Source organism: Manis javanica, chromosome 4, assembly GCF_040802235.1.
Source record: "Manis javanica isolate MJ-LG chromosome 4, MJ_LKY, whole genome shotgun sequence".
In the NCBI taxonomy this organism is placed as follows: domain Eukaryota; kingdom Metazoa; phylum Chordata; class Mammalia; order Pholidota; family Manidae; genus Manis; species Manis javanica.
Genome location: NC_133159.1, coordinates 55436794 through 55459723, shown reverse-complemented (window position 1 = coordinate 55459723; position 22930 = coordinate 55436794). Strand labels below are relative to the sequence as shown.

At 39.5% G+C, this 22930-nt stretch overlaps 2 protein-coding genes across 5 annotated transcripts in view; one reads left to right on the top strand and one right to left on the bottom strand.

Moving 5' to 3' along the window:
* IL12RB2 (interleukin 12 receptor subunit beta 2) overlaps positions 1–22930 on the bottom strand; it is a 67677-nt gene that overhangs the window by 4040 nt on the left and 40707 nt on the right. For both annotated transcript variants that reach the window (XM_037024365.2, XM_017672707.3), the window contains exons 9-15: positions 22512–22731; positions 14535–14735; positions 10758–10856; positions 10509–10667; positions 6346–6483; positions 3585–3678; positions 1095–1194 (exon numbers count right to left, since the gene is read on the bottom strand). In XM_037024365.2, coding sequence (XP_036880260.2) covers positions 1095–1194; positions 3585–3678; positions 6346–6483; positions 10509–10667; positions 10758–10856; positions 14535–14735; positions 22512–22731 — 1011 coding nt within the window. The remainder of the gene's footprint in view (positions 1–1094; positions 1195–3584; positions 3679–6345; positions 6484–10508; positions 10668–10757; positions 10857–14534; positions 14736–22511; positions 22732–22930) is intronic.
* LOC118973541 (uncharacterized) overlaps positions 21303–22930 on the top strand; it is a 42580-nt gene continuing 40952 nt past the window's right edge. For all 3 annotated transcript variants that reach the window (XM_073234112.1, XM_037024332.2, XM_073234111.1), the window contains exon 1: positions 21303–21524. The gene's annotated coding sequence lies outside the window, so the exon portion shown is untranslated. The remainder of the gene's footprint in view (positions 21525–22930) is intronic.

Here is a 22930-nt window from a genome sequence, read left to right as displayed (position 1 = left end):
AAACATTTAAAGTGACAAAACCCCTCAGTAGAGGAAACTTCAAGTGTAAGTCTTCCTGGAAAGAAAGTGAATGATTTTGCCTTGTATGACCTGTGTACTTTACATGGCACCCTACTTAATCTTTACAACAGTATGCATGGGAGGTATTGTCAGTTTCTATTTTACAGAGGATGAAACCAGGACTCAGATAATCAAGCAAGTTGCCCAAGGGTCCTCCCCCACAGTAAGTGGCAGAGGTGAGGTGTTACATCCAAGGCTTATTTCAAAGGCACTAAGCTGCAGTGACTGCAATTCCTACCTAGGCAGACAAGGCTGAGATCAGCTCTTTTCCTGAGCAGGGGCTGGTACCACTGGCTTCTGGCCTGAGGAAGGGTGTGAATGAGAAGATAACACTTGTAACTGAAAAGAAGCATCTTGGAGGAGAAGGGCTACAAGGTGTGAGAAAGAGTGTGGAGCTGCCAAGCCCTGGACAATGGGAAGAACACTGGCATGCCACTTTCCTCCCCTTGAACACACAGCTTGCTCAATGTTCAGATGCCTCCAACATCTCGACCCTCCACCAGAGACGGGGCATCCTGCATGCTTTGGGCTGTCAGCCCCTCCTCAGACTGTTCGGCATTCATCTGCCAGCTAAGCAACCTCTCCTTTAAAACTTCTTCCTGGCGCAATGGAATGACTTACTGGCTTCCTGTCAAGACCAAAATGGCCTGGGCTTTATCTATTCTGTGCTCAGACAGGACTGGGAAGGTCACAGTAATGCTTCAGTTCTTCTGGATTTCAATGAGTCAGTGCGTCAGTGCTCAGGCTAGTGTTCAACAAATGGCAAAACTAGCTGCTTTTTTGAAGTAGCTGAGGTGAGGAGGGGAACATAGGGCATAGAGAGGAGTGAAAAGCTGTGTGTCTCTCAGTTCTTTGGTCATAAGCTTCCGAAAATTCCTGTGCATGGGAAGTGATGACTCAGATGGTAACCTAGCATGAGTGACTTCAGCTTATCCCCAGGATCTAAGCACCCAAGCTCTCCTGTAACTACAATGGGAAACTTAGATGTGCTGTTCACTAGAACCCCATCAACTGACCACTAGGGCTTTACTTACCTCCACAGTGGGATATTTCTTGGCCCAAGTGCTGTTTGCCGGGTCTGGAATTTCTTTGCTACACCACTGAGGTCTGAGGGCTGAAAAGAGAACAAATACCCTATACAGAGAGAGAACAATTGACACCTGGTTAAGTGTGTACCTGGGCATGGAAACACAGGCTCTCAACAGTGATTTCAGTAGGGGAATGCAAGTGAGTGAAGTATAAACACTGAAGGAGAAAGATGATGCATCATCAAGGTTAGACTATTTTCTGTGGACCTTCGGGAGATGATAAGAGCCATAATGCAACTACTTGGGGTCTGCTAAATAATATGGAACTTTTGCCCAATGTAATGTTTAGCTGACATTATCTGGCCATGCCCTCATTCAGTAAACACTGTTAACTCCCTAATGTGTGGCTCACACAGTGCCAGACTGTGGACAGAAGGGCAAGAAGAGGACATGGTCCCTACCCTTGGGGAGCTTACTAATTAGTTAATTAGAATGTTTATAAAGAGTCTTTAATAGCGGTAAATTATTATGCTGAAAATAGAACTAAACAAAACAGGATGCAAGTGTTAATAAATGGTGTGAACATAACCACATTTTTAAAAATGCCAAGGAAAAAAAATACCGGAGGGAAGTATCCAAACTGTTAACAGCAGTTGTATTTGGTGATCAGAGAAAATAAGGGTCTTCTTTTTTATTTCTACATTTCTGGGGTTTTTTTTTTAGTATTTTAAAATGAGTTTATATTACTTTTATCATTTGGAAGAAAAAAGTGATTAAAATGTTTCTTATAAATGTGACAAATACTTTGACTGTTTTTTAAAAATTCAAGACCAATATGAAATATTTTTAAAGACTTGGCTTTAGTAACCTTTGATGTTTAATAAAAATGGTAAACTTCTGGGCTGTGTTTATCTCTTTAAAGCAAGAGATGTGGCCATGTGACTAGTTTTTCTCCAAAGAAATGTGAGCAGAGGTTATGTGACCTAATATAGATCATGCAGATGAGGACAGTGCCCAAGGAATGGTGGGCCACTACAGTGGGAGAAAACTGGGTCCCTACATGACTGTGGAGCAGAGCTGCCAACCAACCTGGATGACTTACCGCAGGACTATTATATGAAAGAGAAATACACTATTTTTTAAAGCCACTTTATTTTGGGGCCTCTTACTTTTTTACAGCAGAAACCTTCATCCTATCTGATACTGTTTCCCCGAAGAGGATGCATGTGATTCTAGTCTGACCCTTTTGAATTAAAGTTTTTCAAAGTCTACCTAAACAGTGCTCTGTTCTGATTCATCTATCACGTATGGGAACTTCAGTAAATTTAAAGCCTTTCAGACAAGTTCAATGGCTAGTACAATGACTTTGAGCTAGTTTTATTTTATCTTTTACTTTACATGACATCTGAAGAAAACTGCATTGAATAATATTTAAAAAATTCTCTCTATAAAATAATACATGTTTAAAGAAATTTTAGAAAATACAGTTAAATATAAAGAACTAAAATCAACTATGATTCTATCCTCTGATGTAATTCCATTAGTATTTTAGTGTATATCCTTGGGGCAGAGAGTGTTAATTGCCACCCAATACCCATTTTTCCCTCTTCCTTAGGAGGAGAATGCTGATTTATTGAGATGACAATAAGCCTAGCTAAAAGACCACAGTTTTAAGTCTCCCTTACCTCACCAAGTTCTGGCCAATGAGATGTAACCAAAAGTGTCATGTGTGGCTCCTTCATGTGAAGGCTTCTGAAAAGGGCACCTTCCTTCTCCCTGTACCTGAAAGATTGCAGGCATGATAGCTATAGTTCCTGCAGCCATTGGACCGTGAGCTGAACTTGAGGATGGAAGCCAGTGTCAGGCTAGTTACATAGAAAGATAAACGGAGCCTAGTTTCCTGATGACTGTGGTGCTGCTACACCAGCCGTTTACCTGAGTTTACTTCCTTTACTTGGGTGAGAAACTGTTAAATAGTAAAAGTCATATTATTTTGGCTTTTTATGTTAACCAAATTTAATGCTAACTCATATCTTGTGTGTATGTATTATTTTTAAAACATGAGAGTACACTGTTTTCTGTACCTGCTTTTTAAAATGTATTATAGAAAGTATTATGTCATTTAATTCTGCACCTTTAATGGATACATAATGTTATATAGCATGAGATACATCATGACTTAGCTAACCAATCCCCATATCATGTGGGATTTAAGTCGTTTTAAATTATTTTCCTTTTATGAACAATAGTTCAGTGAACATATTTGCCACTAAATATCTGCACACCTGTGAAATGCTTAGGATAAATTTCTAGTTAGGAATTGGGTAGGTCAAAGGTATAATATTTTAAAAAACTAAATCCATACTGTCACCCAAAAAAGTTGAATAAATTTAGTCTGCCACCAGCAATGTATGAGAGTGTCCATTTCTTTGACTCATAGCAGCAACTATAATCACTAAAAGAAACACACAAAATTGGAAGGTGTAACCAACTTACTTTTGCCGGACATAACACCTTGAGAAAAGAACACCCACCACGATGACAGCAGTGCAAATGCTTGGTGCCGCAAATGCGCCCCAACTGCCTTTACCTGCAAAGGCAGCAAACTCTGAGTTATTGTCAGTGAACATTTCAAAATACTGCTGTGTGAACCTTCTGGGCCTTACCCACAGCTCCTGGCACAAAACCAACTTGTTTTTTGTCCATTCAGTTAGGGAGAAGGGGCCCTATGGGGGCCAATTCTATGGTTCTATAGCACTGGCAAAAAGGAAAGGGGATGTGGTATACAAAGCGCTGGTTGTGAACTTGGAGCCCTGAATTCTAGTCCTGGCTCTGTCACTGACTGATAAGTGATCTGTGGACCTTAGATTCTTGATCCATAAAAGGTGAATGATGATACCTATCTTGCAGGTTGTTGTGAAGATTAGAGCTGGTATATTTAAATCAAATGACAATGTATCTGAACATGGGAGGCCTGCAAGAAATGGTAGCTATTAATTTTATGAAACCATTGGCTAAGCCCTCTGTTTGGGGTCTTTGAAAATGTTCTCCTTTCTATGAACATGTATTTTGCTAGATGTTGGAATTATTCATTAATTCATTCAACATTTGTTGAGTATTAACCATGTACCAGGCCTTACTAGGTTTTGTGATACAAAGATGAATAGAACATGGGCTCTGCTGTCTTTTAAGAAGTCATGAGTGTAGTCCAGGAGACAGAGGTGTAAACATGTAAACAATAAACCACTATGCCATGGAATACATATAAAAATGGGCAAGTACAAAGCGGTGCAGCAGAGAACAGCTTGGGAAATGGCCTCATGAGCAGCTCAGGAAGGTTTCCTGAAAAGCATGATGTTAAAAGTTTAGAGTTGAAGGATGGATAGGAGTCAAGCAAGCAAACAATTTAGGAAAGTGCAGACTAAACCCAACTGCAGAGGCATGGAAGTAGTAAACAGCATATTTTCAGGCAACTATGGGTAGTCAGGTTTTGTTTTTGAGAATGAATGACGAGTGTGTGTAGAGGACAAAGCTAGATGGATGAACAGGATCAGATCATACAGGGCTTGGTAAGAAAACAGTTTGAATTCTAGCTTGAAGTCCCTCGGGGGAATGACTAATGGGTTGCAACAGGAAATGAAGTGTCAGCATCTAGGGGTCTTGCAGAAGAGTTTTCTGACAGGGTGAAGGACAGGCTGGGATGGAGGGTGAGCAAGGGGAACTAGAGGTCAGAGACCTACCAGCCCCTATAAGAGGTCTGTTAACAATCCTGTACAATCAACACCACCTGACATTTCTTTAGCATCTATCTGTCTGCCTCCATGGGCAGATGGGACAAGTCTGCAGTACCACAAATAGAAAGATTCTGAGTTCTTAATCCAATTAATTGCTCACAAATTAGCTTTCCTGGGAGTGCTAGGAGATGAGCAAGAGGGCTGGTCAGTTTTCCCAGTGGAGGGAAACAACAAAGTCCTGAACAATCAACTTGATACCCATGTGACAAAGCGAGAACGACTTGTTTTATGCTGGAAGCTGATGCAATAGGGTGTTCCAGAGAGAACAGCATAACTTGGTGGAGGGAAACTCATGTTAGCTGGACCACTTCTTCATATACTCAAGTTTAACTTAAGTAACTCAAATCTGAGTTTGATTTGTAGTTCTGCCACTTACCACCTCTGTGACCTTGAATAACCTTTCTGTACCTTACACTTGTAAAAAGGCATCCTAATCCCTCATTCCTTTTTCATTTCATGTTGAGTGCCTGGTAGTGTGGCCAGGTATACAGTAAGGTAAAGCAGGCACTTTAGATGGTTGTGGTCAGGATCAAATGAGTGTAAGTATGTGTTATGTGGATTCACTTGTGTCCCCCCACCCCCAAAATTCATGTGTTGAAGCCCTAACCTCCAGCACCTCAGAAAACAACCTTATTTGAAAATAGGGTCATTGCAGATGTAATTAGTTAAGGTGAGATCTGACTGGAGTAGCATGACCTCTAATCCAATATGGCTGGTGTCCTTATAAAAAGAGGAAATTTAGGGGAAGAGACACAAGAAAAACTATGTGAAGATAAAGGCAGAGATCTATAAGCTAAGGAACAACAAAGATTGCCACCAGGCTCAAGGTGAGAGGCATGGGACAGATTCTCTTGCAGCCCTCAAAAGGAACCAACTCTGCTGACACCTTGATCTTGGACTTCCAGCCTCCAGAACTGTGAAAATATAAATTTCTGTTTAAGTCACACAGTTCATTACAAGAGCTCCAGCAAACTAATAGTCTGCAAAGCATTTAGTACAATGATGCATAATAACTATCTGAGATACAATAGTTGCTGTTATTGTTGAGATTATTCTTATCATCCATTGAACAGATATTTGCTGAACAAGTACTATGTGCTAGGCACTGTTCTAGACCTTGAAGATAAAGATGAGCAGATATCAATCCCTACCTATTGAGTAGAGTTTTGAATAGTGGTCAAATATAGTGCATTATGGAGAATATATGCAAGTGCGTTTGGGAAGGCTTCCTGGAGGAGGAAACACTTCCACTGAGTTTTGAAAACTGAGCAGATGCTGTCCCTAAACAGACAATGAAGGGGTAGAGCAGTCCAGTTAGAGAAAAGAGCAAGTGCGTGAGTACAGCAGTAAGGAAGTAATTAGTGAATTAAAGAAAACCTGATCATCTCCATGCCAAATACAGCGAGAGAGTATGCATATATAGGAATCAGGGTGGACTTACCATCTGTAAAGTTGTTTCTTACCTTGTAGACAAAATTCTCTCTCATTTCCATGGGGACTTTCACCAGCAGCTGTCAGAGCTGTCATCCACAGGATGTATGTCACTTTGGGCTGTAGGCTGTTTATTGGATGTGAATTTGGGGAGACCCTATAGGGAATTTCTGGAAGGAGGATAAAGATAAACGAAAAAAGGTACATATTAAAGGAAATATTTGAATGTGGTCTTTTACTCACTTTCATTTGTTAGTATTTCCTTTACACTGAAAGAGAAAAGCACATTGTTTTAAAATTAGTCCTAATTCATTAGTACCTAATACTTTAGTAGGCCCTTGACACTGTCATTTATGGAGGCTCCACTTCACAGCATATCAAAAGAATTTTTTCTGTGGTAAAATATTTTGAAGGAAATTTAATCATTTTGCTTTTGAAATTATCTGTAGTAACTGCTTTTATGTCCCTATAATTATAGTGTTTCCAGTATTTATTAGGTATATTTGAGAACTCTTCGGGAAGAAACTAAATGTACAAATTATTTTCAATGGAATTTTTGGGAAAGCCAAGTTTAGCAATTAATGAAATGGACATTTTACATTTAGTAATTGTGACTTCCTGCTTTTTTTGGGTAGGTTCTGGATATTGGATCTTAGTGGGTTTAATATGACAGTCTGGTTCAATTTGAGATAAAAATCTGAAAACAAGAGTAATGGCTCTTAGATTTATTTTGGCAATTTAAACTCAATTATCAGTTCCTTATGCTCTCAACACTCCTGCAAATTCTTAGCAGGAGAGATTTTGTTTTTTGAGCAATGTGCTTAATGCTGTTTTTCTCCTCCAAGAAACAGGAGTGTTGGCAGCATTTGGTAAAATGGGCAGTCTTCTCCAGTGGCCTGCTAGGTGTGTTTTGGATTAACCTCTCAAAAGCTGGGAGTGAAGATTGTAAAAAATCAAGGTCTGAACTTTGGCAGGAGGAGCCTGCTGGCTTGCTCAGCTGATCTGTGCCTGTGCTGGTGATCAAAATGGAAACTAGAAGTCAGTATTTTGTGTCTCAACATCATTTACTGGCTCACAAACCCCAGGGCAAGTCAGACAATGCCCATGTTTGCTGAATTTATTTCAGTAGTCGCAAATATTTATAGGGAGTTTGCTCTGGACAAGGCACTGAATATCCAAAGGCACAGAATCTGCCTCAGAGTCCACCATCTTAAAGGGGAAAACAGATCCCTTCTACTCCCCCACCTCTCTTTATTGTGGGTGACCAGTTAGATGGATTCCTCTATTATTACATCCCCTCCACCCGAAGGGGCTGAGCCCTGAGCAGATCATTTAACAGCTGTGACTATCAGAGCAATTTCTGTATTTTACACCCTGTTGCAAAAAGTACCATGTGGAAAATTGCCAAGCTTACCCTAACCTGATGAAAGACTTAAGCTACATGATTAAACTCAAAAATCTCTTTCCTTATTCCTAAGGCAGGGGATTAAAAAATTAAATTTGGAGAGACCTTCTGCTTATCTCACTGCAGCAAAGCATTAGAGAACATCCGGAAATCAACAGCACAGCTACGTGAGGGCATCCTTAGCTCTGCAGTGGGATGAGGTGCTGGAGCACAGGGAAGGGATCTGAATGGTTTGCTGGGCCAAAAGTGTTTATACACACACATACATACATGTATATTTGAAGAATAAAATAGAAACTCTGGGGAGCAGTGAGGAGGGTGATGGTGTCAGCAGTTTGGGTGGCTAAATAGGTCGAGTTGAGTAATGGGAGAAAGAAGTCTTGCAGGAAATACTAGTTCTGTAGCCTTTATCTGGGCTGTGCTCACTGGCACAGATAAAGGGAGCCTTTCAATCTTTGGCAGTCAGAAACTTTAGGCTCAGGGTGGTTAAATGAGAAAGGTACCAGTTTAGGAAGATGTGATAGTGGCCAGTCATCTGAAAGGCTGCAGGTAAGAAGGTCAAAGAGCAAAACAGCTGCATTGTTCCCAGAAACTCACTTTTTTATCTAACAATCTTCAGTGGTTTAACAAAGTGTAGGGCATTATTCACCCATTTGTTATTCAACAAATATTATTTTTATTAAGCAGCTACTGTGTGCCTGGCAGCCCTGTAAGGTACAGGGAGATAATGGTGAGCAAATTGCCATGGTTTCTGCCCTCATGATGCTTACAGTCTGTTGGCAAAAGCAGCCAAGTAGCAATGTGTTCCCAGTAGGAAGTGTGCTATTGGCACACATGGCTGTATCAACAAACTTCCAGAGGAGTGGTGCTCAGGCATCCCTTGCAGAATGCACTGAAAGGCAGCGGCTCCAGCCCACTTCTATCTGTCGCTTCTCCTGCCCAGGCAGGGCTCAGTGCTCCTACCGCTCTCTGCGTGTGCCACCCCGTGGACAGTGCCAAGACACACAGGACAGGGCCCCTTCCTCCTTGGAGCCCCATTCTCCTTTTTGCTGTTGTGGTGCATCTCGGGGGTCTTTTTCCCTCTTCTTCAACCAATCGACCTCTACTACTCTCCCAAAACAGCACTTGTGAATTCACCAATGATTTCTGGTTGCCAAACGCCGCAGGCAGTTGTCAGTCCTTGATTATAGCAGTTACATCACTTCTGTGTACTTTTCCATCTCCCTTGGTAGACTGTGAGCTGTCTAAAGATAGGGAATAGATCTTATTCATCAGTAGGTGCATACTGAATTAAAGGGAACATTCTAAACTGGTATAAAATACGACTTTGAATCTATGACTCCTTCCCTTTTAACTTATTTTAAAATACCCTTATGTAGACTTTAGAGTCATCAAATTTGTGGCAAAACCATGGTAGCTATTTTCTTCACTATCTACAACAGCTTTAAGAATGAACTGACTGTGCTGACTGGTTTAAATCTGCCATAATGAAAATTTGGTGGGTAGCAAATTTCATATGACTTTCAAGTGGCCCATGAAGAGATCAACTGATTCATCACTTTTTGAGGTACATTTCAGAACTGATTTATCCCAGCAGGCCCAGTGGGAAGCAGTTCTGTTCAATGATATGTTCTGTGTATCAGTGGTGGATTATTTAAGTAAATGGCTCTAAGGACTTATAACCAGAGAGCTGTTAAGGAAGAAGGATGCACATCCATATGAACTGATGTGGGAAGATCGGCAGTGTGCCTTCCTGAGTTTTGTAAAAGCAAGGTGCAGACCATGATACAAATGATTGTGCCAAGTATCTGCTTATACATGTGTTAAGGTTTTTCTGGAAGAAAAACACAAAGAACTGCTAACAGCCTAAGTTCGGAGGAAAGGGTGGTTTCCATTTTCTATCTTTTTTAACTATTTGGATGCTTTTATCACGTGTAAGTATTATTCATATAATAAAAAAATAGCTAGTTTTCAAAGTCATAACTTTAGAAAAGCAATACTGCAGATCTTCTAAGGCCAAGAGAATGGACCTTAAAGTCTCCTACAATTTCCCGGGTAAAAATCTTTCTTGCAGACAGCTATCTGGGTCTGCACCTCAGGGCAGCTTTGTGACATTCTTCTTGAACCTAACAGCTCTCACAAAGGAATAAGAATGTTTCTTCTTTATGATAAATGCTCCTGAAAGAAAGTCAGATGCCCATGAAAGAGAAGTTCAAGCCAGGAAAAAAAAAACCCAAAACTCTAAAATCATTGAAGGTAAGGACATGAAATCTGGCAAGTGATCTGGAGCTGCTACAGAAATGAAATGAAATCACTTGAGATAATGCTTCAGCCAGAATTTAACTGCCTTCGTCTTATAGTTATGGGATAATTATGGGTCCTAAGGAGTTAAGTTGTACTGTATTTATCCATTTTAAGGAGATTATTCTATGATGGTATTTGCAAGTGCGGGGATTTAAAAGTTCTCCAAATGCATTCCTTGAAAACCTCAAGGGTCCATGTAATAGTACTGAAGTGCCTTAATTGCTTTTTGAAATGCCATCTCCCCATGTGAATAAGCTCCTTGAGAGCTTAGTCCATTATCTTAATTTCAATTTGCTTGGCATATAACATTACATTCAGTAACTTTGTGTGTGTGTGTATATGTACATGTCTTTTATTTTTCTTCAGTTAGTTTCACAAATATTTATTGAGCACTTAGCACTTGTGTGGGTGTATATATGTACATACACATGCTTGTGTTTTCCTGACATTTAACAAGAAAGGTCCCACTGCATTTCTCACACATACCACAAAGTTGAGGCTGGGAACTGGAGTTCCGTTCCTTCCAATATATCCTGTAATGGAGGATGCAGCCCCTTTGCTCCTGGGCTGGAATTTCATCCCATGAAATTAAAATGTTCCCCTTTTCCTCTAAGATGGCATTAATATTGGGGCCACTCAGTGGTGCTGTAAAGTAGGACACAGGAGGCTTCTGTCATCATCCAAATCCAAACCATTAAAACTAAAGAAATTTTGGCAAAAGGTCCCAAGACTCACCTTTGTGCTCAGAGTTACCCTGGATAGAGCTGCATCCTCCCTGGTGCCCTGACAGTGCATACACGGAGATTTCATAACAGATGTAGGGGTTTATGTTCTCTGCAAGGAAAAGGGAGTTCTTATAACAGGGATGACATCACATGTGAGTCATTAAAGGGAGCCATTTAAATATAGGATATGATGCATTCAAAGCATTTCTTGCCTCTTCTTAGTTTGAAGATGGTTCAAATACAATTGGACTGAGGGCAAAGGAATGACCTAAGTTACAAAATCTAAGCAAACTGGTTTCAGAAAACCATTGCTCCCAACTCCCACATTCACATCATGATGAATAAATAAGCAGACCTTAGTTGCTCTCCAGAGTTACCACGAATAAGGAGACAGAAGTATTCCAGTTCCAAGGAGGATTTAAATATAACTACACAGACTGCTTTTGAAACAAAATTCACCTTCAAGGAAAACAGCTTTGACTTCTAAAAATAAATCATTTTCTGTTTACAGAAAGTGAGGCAGGTGTCTTGAACAGAACCTAAGCAGCTCTTCTAATTCCATAGATGCTTATCAACATCTGAGAGGGCAGCCAGGATGACCCATTTGGTTGCGACTAAGCAGGGCATGCTCAGTGCTGTCCAACCCCCCCCATTCCTTCCCCTCCACCCTTGCTTCCCCCACCACATTCCAGTTAGATCTCAGATGACAGCCTGGAAGATTTGGAAGACTTGGAAGATACATGGGAATGTTAATACTTCCTTATAGTTAAATTCCCAATGAAAATTTACCCTACTAGGTAGCCACAGTATCATGTGGTCAGAGTAAGGACTCTCCCATATTGTTGAATGCTCTATCATAGGTATATATGATTCCCTATACTGACAACTGATTAAAATGTAACATTTCCTTTTTTAGAAAGAGGAAGTTTACATCACAGAATAGTTTACTACATTGTCCCTTTACTATGCCAGCAAGTAGATCTATACAATGCTCAGATATGGGTGTCGTGGTTGAGTTCCAATTTGTATTCATGAACCAAGTGAAAATGAGAAAAGGATGCAGTCAGTTTAGTCTAGTAATCCAAAGATTCTTCACGGGTGGGATTCAGACCCAGAAGCTCAAAAGGCCACATGGAATATGGCATCATATTTCTTGGGAGGGGCCAGCATCTGACTGCTACTTCTATTCCTGGAAGGGTCCAACCAACTACTGTGCCATATGGAAGAATGGCAGTTCCAGAACAGCTCATTAAGCAAACAGTCGCATTGTGTTTTGCCATACAAAATGTGAGTTTAGGGCAGAGGCCGCTGCATCAGAAGCTGTGAGCTGCTTCTTGTGAACAGCCTACCCTAGTGGAGGAGGGAAGAAAACGTGGCTCCATAACTTGATAGACATTTCCCTTCTCATGAATAGTAGAGCTCTAGCAAGCCTGTTCCCCACAGTTATGACCTAAGATTCCTGTTTAACTGGCTAATTTTAATGAGTGCCCACTAATCATGTCTGCTCCCCACCTCAAAAATTCTTTAGCCTTGCTGCCCACTGCATGAAGCCCACACTTCTAAGATTTTTATTTCTTTATACAGTCTGGCCCCAGCTTCAGTCTCATTCCCTACTATTCCCGTGCATACACAGGTATACCTGCCACCCTTGGACAAAGGCTCAGTCTCCATGTTTAAAACCATCACTTAGGTGGGTTTCCTGCAGAAAGCTAATTTCACCTAGAAGTGTGGGAAAAGGCAAACACTGAATGGTCAGTAATGAGGACCAAACATAGAGGAAATACCATGGGAGCATGCACAAGAGGGACCTCGATAGCCTAGGCATCAGGGAAGGTTTTCTAGACACCGTGATGTCTTCAGATGTTTAAAAGGATAGGATCTATGTGGTCAGAACAGTTTTCACCCAGACAAGACACAATTGATGGTCTCCAGGCCCTAGCAACCTATAATTCAAGAGTTGGACTGTATTCTGGGCCCCCAAAACACCCAAATCTGCCCGAGCCAGATGCTAGGATCCTATAGCAGAGTCGTCTTACTGCCTGGAAAGGGTCACTTTGAATTCATGGTAAGTAGGAATTGCTTAGCTTCTTAAGTGTTTATTTCAAGAATGTGCCATCAACAAAAATAGCTAACCAAGTGGTTTTAAATAGGAGAGAAATTTAATAAATAAAGTTATTTTACCTAGTATTATATTGATTTATTTTTAAAGGGCTTAAAAAACATTTTAGTTTCTTAGGTATGGAGAACATTATCTTTTGTCATCTATTTTTATGGTACTTGTGTGGAATTACAGGATTTCTAAAAGGAAGGAACTATGCGGACTACATGGTTCAAAGTATCCCATGGGGTAAATCCCAGTACAGTTCATAATAAGCATTTACAATTTTGTAGCAGTTTAGAGTTCAGTAAATGCCTTTACTATCCACTGTTTCATCTGATTTAATGGGGATAACAGCTCTAAAGGAAAACTGGTTCTACTGCAACATCTCTAGGGACAGAGAACACAATTCATTGAGGGGCTATCAACTGTCCTATTAGAGACCATCAGATGTAAGGAAAGTTCTTTCTCAGAACCGAGCTGACATCTGCATTCTGATGATTTTTATGCAGGGTCCTTGGTTTGCTCTCCAGGCAACAAAGGACACATACTCTTTCTCACAGCCAGCAACACCCACCAAACCATCCTACGCCCATCTAGAATTCTCTTCTACAGGCTAAATGGTTTCTACCTTAAAAGTTCCTGACCTCTGATGACTTGCTCACCTTCGTCTGATGCTCACTGGGATTATCTAGGTAGCATTCTCTTTAAGTGTAGTGACTAAAACTGAATACAACCGATCAGGAATCTGAGCAGCTTGACTATAAAAGAGGTACACTATTAAGGACAGGCTTGTTATTATGCAGTGTGCTCAGCTTATTTCATTTGCCTTGTTTCCTTAGGCAGGGCCTGCGTAGCCTCTGGGACAGGTGTAATGATTGTCATGGTGAAATGAAATATTATGGAATTCAGAGTTTGAAAACCTAATGAAATCTCAGCTCTGTCACATATAATAATAATACTAATAGTGATAGCTAAATTATCAAGCACTTAAAATGTGTCAGGCACTGTTGTTCAAAACGTTTTCTCTACATTATATTAATTCAGTTAGTCTTCACCATAACCCAATGAAGTAGGTAATACTATTAGCCCATTTAACAGATAAGGAAACTGAAGCACAGAGACGTTAAATTATTTGCCATTGATCACACAACCTACTAAGTGACTAGGACTCAAGAGGCAGGACTCAAACCCAGAACCAGCACTTTTAACTACTACATTGAACTTACACTTGAAAATGACATTGACTAAGTTCTGTCCAATCATTTTAATATGTTTTCAGATGCTTTCTATCACTTGATTGTAACCACTGACAGATTTGGAGTTAAGACTAGAGACACCAGTTATCATGTAGATAATTCTGGATTTATTATCACAAATAATAACAGAATCATAAATGAAAGCCCTCCTGATTTCCTCTTTGTATAATGGGTATATAATTACTCTTGCTGCACACACTTGTTCTGAGAATTACATGAACTCCTTAATGTAAGGTGGCCATCAGACTGATTGGTCACCACTTAGCTCTCAGCCATGCTTGTTTGGTTCAATTATTCATCGCATACTGTCATCACTGTCCCTATTCTCATGCAGGTGCCTATAATTAAAGGCAAGGTTCTGGGTTCCTGCCTGAAATTTCCTCAAAAGTTGTGAACTTAGTAACTCTCCACAAGGAAGGTGAACGATTACCTGAAATCAGAGCAGACACATTGTAGGGGGGACTCCGCAGCCAGTTTAGAGGGGGCTGCATGCTGCCCCCAGAGTGAAGTTCTCTCCATTCTACCACATACTCCTGGACAGCCGGGGCAGCTTTCCCAGGAGGTTCCCATGTCACCAGAATGTTGTCCATCCCCTCAGAGTTTGCAGAGACCTGGCGAGGAGCCAACAACCCTTTATGGGAGAAAAGGAGATAAAAACAAAATCACAGTGGATAAAAATATAAAAAACAACTCATCCCAGCAAAGTTTTAGGGAAAACTAATTGTTTTTTAAAGACCTCAGGTGCACAGATTTGTTCAGCCTACTTCTCAGTTCTTGGAGAACTGGCATCCGTGCAAGGACCGTGTGTAGTGTTATTTATAGAATTATTTTCCCCTTCCTCTTCCTCTTCACTTTCCATTTCTGAGTTCCCAAAGGTACCTGTTTTAATGAGTATGATATGCATCCTTCTAATCCACCTTCCATATGTTTCTGTAGGTATACATGTATCTTTGAAAATTAGTGTTGCCTTTGTCTTATGTGTTGTATTTTCATGACACATGTTGGGAGGAAATATTCTGCTTTTTCTAACTTATTTTTCACTCAATATTTTGTTTCTGGGATAGGCCTCCTGCTGCTATATGTAAATCTAGTTCATTCTTTGAGACTACTGCCTCAACCTTTTATCCAGTCTCCAAGTGACAAGTAGGAGGTTCCTTCCAAAGATTTGTTTAATCTTTTCTAACAGAAACAAGGATGCAGTGAACATTCTCATGCATGTCCTCATGTGCCTGTGCAAGAGTGTCTCTAGAATTGCTCAATTACAGAGTAAATTCACATATTATTTTACTAAATACAGTCAAATTGACCTCTAAAATAGCCAATCAGTTGACACTCCACCAAGACAAGCATGAGGGTTCTCATTTCCCCATCAACATTTGTTATTTTCTGATTTTCTAGTTTTTGCTAATTTTGTACAGAAAAAGCGGTATTTGTTGTGGTTTTATTTTCGTTTCTGATTCTTCATGAGGCTGACCTTCTCATCATATATTCTTAGCTTTCTGACTTACCCCTTCTGGTAACTACCTATTCATATACTTAGTGCATTTTTTTCTGTTGAGTTTCCTGTCTCCTCTCTGATTTATAGAAATAGCTTTTATATTCTAGATATCAATCACTTGTCAGTTTTCAATACTAAAAATATCTTAGTCCTGTCTTTCAACTGATACCTTTATGATGCTTTTGAACATAAATACTAACTTTGATGTAGAAAAATTTATCCAGGGTTTGTTTATTTTGAGTCTTGTTTATAAAATCCCTCCATACTGAGGCCACAAAGATACTCAATCACATTTTCTTCTATTGGTTTTTGATTTTACTTTTCACATTTAGGTTTTTTCAATCCAAATCTAGCTGAAAAGCTTTTTTTTTTTAAGGGAACACATTTTTGTTTCCTTACACTGAGTCAACTTCTCCAAATGTGATACCATCCCCTTAACATACACTAAGTTCAATATGTTCTTGGGCCTGTGTCTGTGTCAGCTTCTTTACTAGAACACACTGTTCATATCACTAGGCTTTGTGATGTCTGACTATTTTGTTGGTCAAGTCCCCTCCTCATTTTGCTCTTCTTTTTTCAAAGTGGTCTTGGATATAAATGAAACTTTATTCTCCATATAGCTTTTCAAATTAGTTTGTCAGATTCCCCCAAAATTCCAGCTGATATTTCATTGGAATTAAGTTAAATTTATAGTTTAATTCAGGGAGAACTGATGCTGCTACACTGTTAGAGTGTTCCATTCATAAATATGCTGTTTCACTGAAATTACTCAGCTTTCCTTTTATATCTTTTAATGAGTTTTTAAAATTCCTCCTTAAAGTTTTCATGCATTCTTTATTAGATTAATTCCTAGACGACTTACAGTTTTAGTTTGTTATTTAAATGGCATCTTATTTTCTACTATCAGTTTGTGTGTGTTATCCTTATTTCTGGCAAACCTGATAAACTCTCTAATTAGTTCTAATAATTTGTCTACTGCCCTTGTTGAATTTTCCATGTAGTAATCTTTTTAGCTGCACATTTAAAATATCTCCTTCCAATCTTTAAATTAAAGCTGTTACCTTATTTTTGTTTTTATCTGTTGCTAATTTAAAAAGAATGTGCCTAAAACTAAAAAGTTTTTTTCAGTTTTCAAATAGGTTTATTTCATAAAATACTGTTTATTTTCTAAAAACTATTTTTACTGAATAATCTCCTACATCTGTTAATAACATATCCTTTTCTTCTCCTTCAACATTAATGTGATGAATTACATTGATGTATTTTTCTGATATTGATCCATCTTTGCATTCTTGGTATCAATGCTACTTGATCATTCTGCACTAACTTTTTTTTTTTTTTTGGCAGAAATTCTTTTGCAGAAGTTTTAGAAAGAGCAGTGTTAAGTTACAACAAAATAAGAGGAAGGCACAGAGATTTTCCATATACTCCCTGCCCCCACACAGGCAGAGCATCCCCCCACTACCAACATCCTACATGTCCCAGAGTGGTACGGTCTGTAAGGTTCTTGATCAATATTTCCAGGTATTTTTTTCCTTTCACTTACTTTTTTTCTCTTACTAGGACTCCTTTTAGGTGGTTGTCATTACTTCTTCTATTCTTTTAGTGTTTTAAACTTTCCCACTTTCAACTTCTTTTCCCATTTTTGATGCCTTTCAACCAGTCTTCTACTTACTCATCAGTCTTCAGATGAGTCCTTTCTGTTGTCCAACCCACTGGCCAAGTTCTTTATTTCAACAATTAAACTTCCCATACTGAATCTCTTTATCTGGGGCTTCTTCACAACCACTTATTACTGATTCATGTTTCTAGCACCCTCTCTTGTCTTTCTAAGGATACTTATTACACTTATTTTAAGCTCTTGTCCTTTCTGTTATATTTCTTATGGTTAGGTTGTTCCGTTTGTTGCCGTTCTTTCCCAGAACTTGCATCCCTCAGATTTCTCCTTTGGGATCATGTCTTATTTTTGTGGACTGATCAACAGTCTTAGCCTTTATTTTTCTGTGGGGAAGCAGTGAAAGCTTAGCTGTAACTCATGCTCCTCCAGTTAAGTTTACATGGGGAGGAGGTGCTTTTCATGGTGGAAAGCTCCAAGCCACAGAGCCTATAGTGATGCAGCCTAAGTGCTCTACCTGTCCCCAGGTTCCCCATGGGTGCGCCTGGCACCTCTGGAACCTACTCGTGCCTCTATGGTTGGCACTGATCTTCATCGGGGAGCAGAGCTGTTACTCTCTTTTTAACTGCCAGGACCATGGGGTGAGTGGTAGGAGAAATCTCAAGGGACATCTAGCTCACACGTACTCTTTCCTCTCAGATCCCCTCCCTAGTTAGGTTCCAGGATTTTTTTTGAAGTTACTGTGCCCTGCTATCTGGGCTTCCTTGCCCTATAGTAGAAATGCCAGGGCAATGATTGTATCAGGGCAACATGGGCAAGAAAAAGGAGTGCAGCCAGAAAGTCCCACTTCAATTCTCCCCCTTCATCACTGCTCCTCATTGCGCAGGCATTCAGCCACCCATGCTCCTCCTGCAGCGGCCTCAGAGCCTGACTTGGTGGTGTGAGCCAGTAACCTGTGTATGGCCATCTTGCCAGGGACTGGCATCCCCCAGCAGGGGTTCCTTGCCTTGGTATTTGATGTCCTGGCTATGCCACGGGATTTCCTTCCTTCCTTCCTTCCCTCCCTCCTTCCTTCCCTCCCTCCTTCCTTTCTTCCCTCCCACCTCTCTTTCCTTCTGTCCTTCCTTCCCTTTTTTTTTTTAGAATGAAATGTATTAATTCAGTAAATATTGAGCACCTACAGTTTGAAAGACCTTTTGCCAGATGATGGGCTAATAGCCAAAGAACCTTTCTAACTACTGCTTTCTCTGGAATTAGCTGAGCAAATCAAGTTGGCATTGCCCTGTCTCTGAGTCACCACACTTGCCAGGAACCCACCTGGACTTCCTCCAACCGTGATGTTTGCCAGGGCATGTTCTCTCCTTCAGAACTCTGCTGACTACTCACCTTTTCTCTATCACCTTCCACAATTACTCCTTTAGCCTCAATCACTTAGCTTCCCATCTCTATTTTTACCGAGGGCTTCTGAATCAAGTTATGAAGTTGCATATCAAGAAACAGAAGAATTATGCTTCCAAATAAGTTATTTGGAAAAATTGCCCAACTAAGATACAGGTGGGTTAGTGTTTTTGGTCTTGCTCTGCCACCAGTTATGATATCAGCTCATTACTTCACCTCCTAGGCCTCAGTATCCATTACCTTTGTGGGCCTCTATGACACAACTGGCTTCTGATTCTTTCAGTAATTTCAAGAATTCCAGAGCACGGGCTGGTCTGAAATATTAAATACATTTTTTACTTGCTGACTGATGGATTTAGCACACATTCAATTTTCATCATAAACCAACAACATAATTCTTCTGTTTCTTGATATGCAATGTTGTGGCAGGTGCCTTTTACAATAAAGTTGTCCCTACTTACTCAAAATCAACATAATTCTGCCTGCTGGGGCATTATTTTTCCCGGCCTAGAAGGAAAGTTATATATGTCAGTAGTGTGAACATATATTGAAAGAGAGGGAGACACAAAATTATGGTGCATTCTTCCTACAGGTCATTCAGAATATTTGTAAGAAGGGTGCTGAAGGATGGGACCATGTGACTTCCCAATCTGCCTTCCAGGGGTCACTGTGGGATTCACAACTACTTCAAGTATGGTCTAAGGAGAGGCAATAGCTCTTGAAATTCCATGATTTCTAGGACCAGGACCTCTCAGCTGCAGCTCAGTTCCAGAGAACTGTTTCATTTCCTACTTTCCCTCCCCTACATGCTCATCCTAACTGAGCCATGTCCTTATTTAATGCTGTCCATTCTGAGGAGTAGTAGTCCTCTTAACTATTTTTGTCACTGGATCCCATCATCTTCCAGTTCTCCAGGGATTTCATTCCATTAATTATCCCTTCTCTCCCCTCTATCTTCAAACTCATCCCCACCTGATACTTTTTTACAATATATATGCCCACTCACATCTCACTTTAAAACAAACCCTCACATTTGCACATCTGTACTTCTTTACCTAGCTAACACCAACTTTCTCCATGCTTTACTCACATGTCACCTCCTCTCCAGGTCCATGCTTTGGCTTTTCTCTTCCTGGAGTTTCCTGTGCATACCTCTAATCTCACACTCACTATACTATACTATGGTTTACTTGCTTATATGTCTGCTTCTCCTACTTGACTAAATACAACTGGGGGACCTCAACAGGATTTTTTACCTATTGCTGGATTCCAGTTGTCTTATTATATGCTCAATAAATGTTGAATGAATGAAGTGAGACCAACTCTAAAGTAATGAATGTGTCATTTTTTAGAAGTTGTTACTGAATCTAAATAAAGAACCTGGAATAGGTCCAGAAAATTCATGAGGTTTGTATCCTCAAGATTTATCTGCAGTGAGTTTGAAGAAGTAAAGTATTATCACATGTTACGTTTTAACAACAGCATGATACCAAGCAGCGGTATGAGTTCAATTTTTCCCATAGAATTCATTATAAAAACATATGTCGTTTTTATCCACTGAAGAAAAAACTTAAAAATATAAAAAGCAAAAGGGAAGGAAAATCATCTGAAATCTCATAATGCAGTGATGACTTTATTAACATTTTCATATATACTCAATTGGATTTTTTTACTATGCAAAAATGTGTACTCATGTAAATATGTGTTTTGAATGGCATCATCCCATATCTAGTACTGAAAGCCTGCCTTTTTACTTTATGTGCATCTTTCCATGTCGATAAAAACATAATTACAACATCATTTTAGTGCTAATGTGGGATTATGGCAGGTGACGGTCATGATATACTCAACCAGTCCATCCTCTGTTATTTTACATTTAGGTTGTTTTTGGTATTTCCATATTTCAAAATTTTTTAACAAACATCTTTGTACCTATATTTTAAGCACTTTGTACCTATATTTTATTATTTGCTGAGGATAAATTTCTAATGGTAAAAGTTCTCAGTCAAAAGTTATGCTCATAGTTAAGGTTTGTCACACATGGTCAAATTTTCTTCAGAAAGTAGCACCAATTTACACCCCTCCCCCCCCAGCAGCGTACAAGAGTATCTTGTCCCCACACTCTTGCCAACATGAGTTATACTAATTCCACTTACTCTGACTCAATCTGATTTGGTTTCTCATAGTCTTTCAAAATTTGCATGTCAGTGATTGCTACTTAGACTGATCATATTTTCATATCTTTATTGCCTTTTTATATTTATTTTTTCAGTTGCCTTTCATATCTCCCAATCTCTTACTTATTTGGAAAACTTAGATGATAGACAGATAATCAATCACCTTTTTGCCAAAAATGTAATATACACTTTTCTTAAGTTGTCATTTACACTTTGGCATTTAAATTTTTTTTATTTTTATTTTTTTATTTTACTTTTTTATTTTACTTAGCTTTTTTTTCCTGTAGTTAACCCTCTTTTCCTTCAGGTTTCTGCCTTAAAGTACTGACTCCTTTTGAGGCAGAGATTACCAGTTGCCTACCAGATATTGTCTCCTCATCTTCTATAGCAAGGGAACACTGCTGTCTTAATTTATTTCTGAACCTCTCTGCAGCTGGGTGTGGCCAGGTGACCAGTTATTCCTGCAAGTGTGCTGTGTGACTTGAGGCAAAGCTCCTCAAGAGTAAGGGGTGTGCCCTTCTCTCTTTCTTCTTCTCTTATGCTTGAAGGGAAATAGTAGAGCTCCAGCAGCCATTCTGGATTATTTCCATTTTAAGGCTGGAAAGCAGTATGGCAGAAAGAAGGAGGCTGGAGTCCTGATTATGCCACGAAGCTCTCACACCAGCCCTGGGCTGTCTACCTCTGAACTCCTCTTACGTGAGAAGATAAATACATCACTGTGGTCAGGCCCTGGTAAGAGCAACCCTTATTTCTAAGAGCAACTCTCAATTCATATACCAACTCAAGATTATATCAATATTTACTTGTATTTTCTTCTATTTATTTTCATCTACTTTATTATCTCTATGCTTATATATAGGTAAATGGCTGATAAGATATATAATCAAGATTTTACAATGTATATAAAATGATCATGCTTTGGTAGAAGCTTCTTCAAAATGATGATTGCTAGATTTACATGTAGATAAAGTTATTACAGTGCATTTTAAGGAAGGACCTAATTATATTTTTATTCCATTAGGTATTTTTGGAAAAAGTCAGGCCAATGATCTTGACATGGAATCCTGTAGTAACATAAATGTTGAGAAATAGCATTAATATCCTTTTTCTTGACTAATCATGGGCTTTTATCCTTGACTCATCATGGGTTTTCAGAGGATAGAATTGTAAAATGTGTATAGCTAGTTGGAGATTTTCAATGTAGACAACTGGATGCCCATCTAGATGTGTGTTTAAAGAGCTGTAGTGTAGTAAAATTTTACTACAGTTTCAATTTAACAGCCAGAATTTCATTTTAATACTATTGATTTTAAAATGTTTTGACTTTATATATAAAATGCTTTTTCAAGAATTTGGTGACATATATTATTCTTGTTCTGAAAAAATCATCTAGCTATTGGTGTTCAATTTAATGTAACTCTTAATATTTCCTTAACTAACACGTATCAAGCACCTGATAAGTATTAGTCTCTGTATTTAATATCACAATGACCCGCAAGACAGGTAATATAACCTCTATTGTAGAGAGAGAAATTGGAGTTGTTAATTCACTTGTCCAAGGCCACTCATAGGCTGAGTGGAAAAGACAGCCTCTAAAGGCTGCTGACTCCAAAGTCTAAACTCCTGTGCACTCATGCCAGACCCTGAGCTGAGGCTGCAGAAGATGGGTTGAGTAGGACAGTTTCCCACAGATAATATTAAAGAAAAGTTGGTACTCACCTGCCCCACACAGGTCTGTTATGTTAATACGAGTGGGCAGGGAATTGCCCTTTGAATTAGCTGCCTCCACAGCCACAGCCCAGTTTCCAGTTCTAGGAATGACCCATGTCCAGGAGGCATGTTCAGTGATGTTTTGTAGTGTGGCTTTCCCTGCTGCCTCCTCTTGCAAGGTCACCAGATAGTGGAGGATTTTTCCTCTTGCCTCTGATAAACTCAGATTCTGTAAAAAAACATATCCACCTTACTGTGTACTCTCAACAAAGTCACTGGAAGCTCTGTGCCTGGGCCCCTGCAGCAAATGGCTCCATCCTTTTAATTTGCATTTCTTATCTCTTCCACTGAACACTAAACTGCCTCTGCCCACCTCCACCATTTAGAAAAATATACCAGTTAATATTTTTTAAAACTAATTTTTAAAA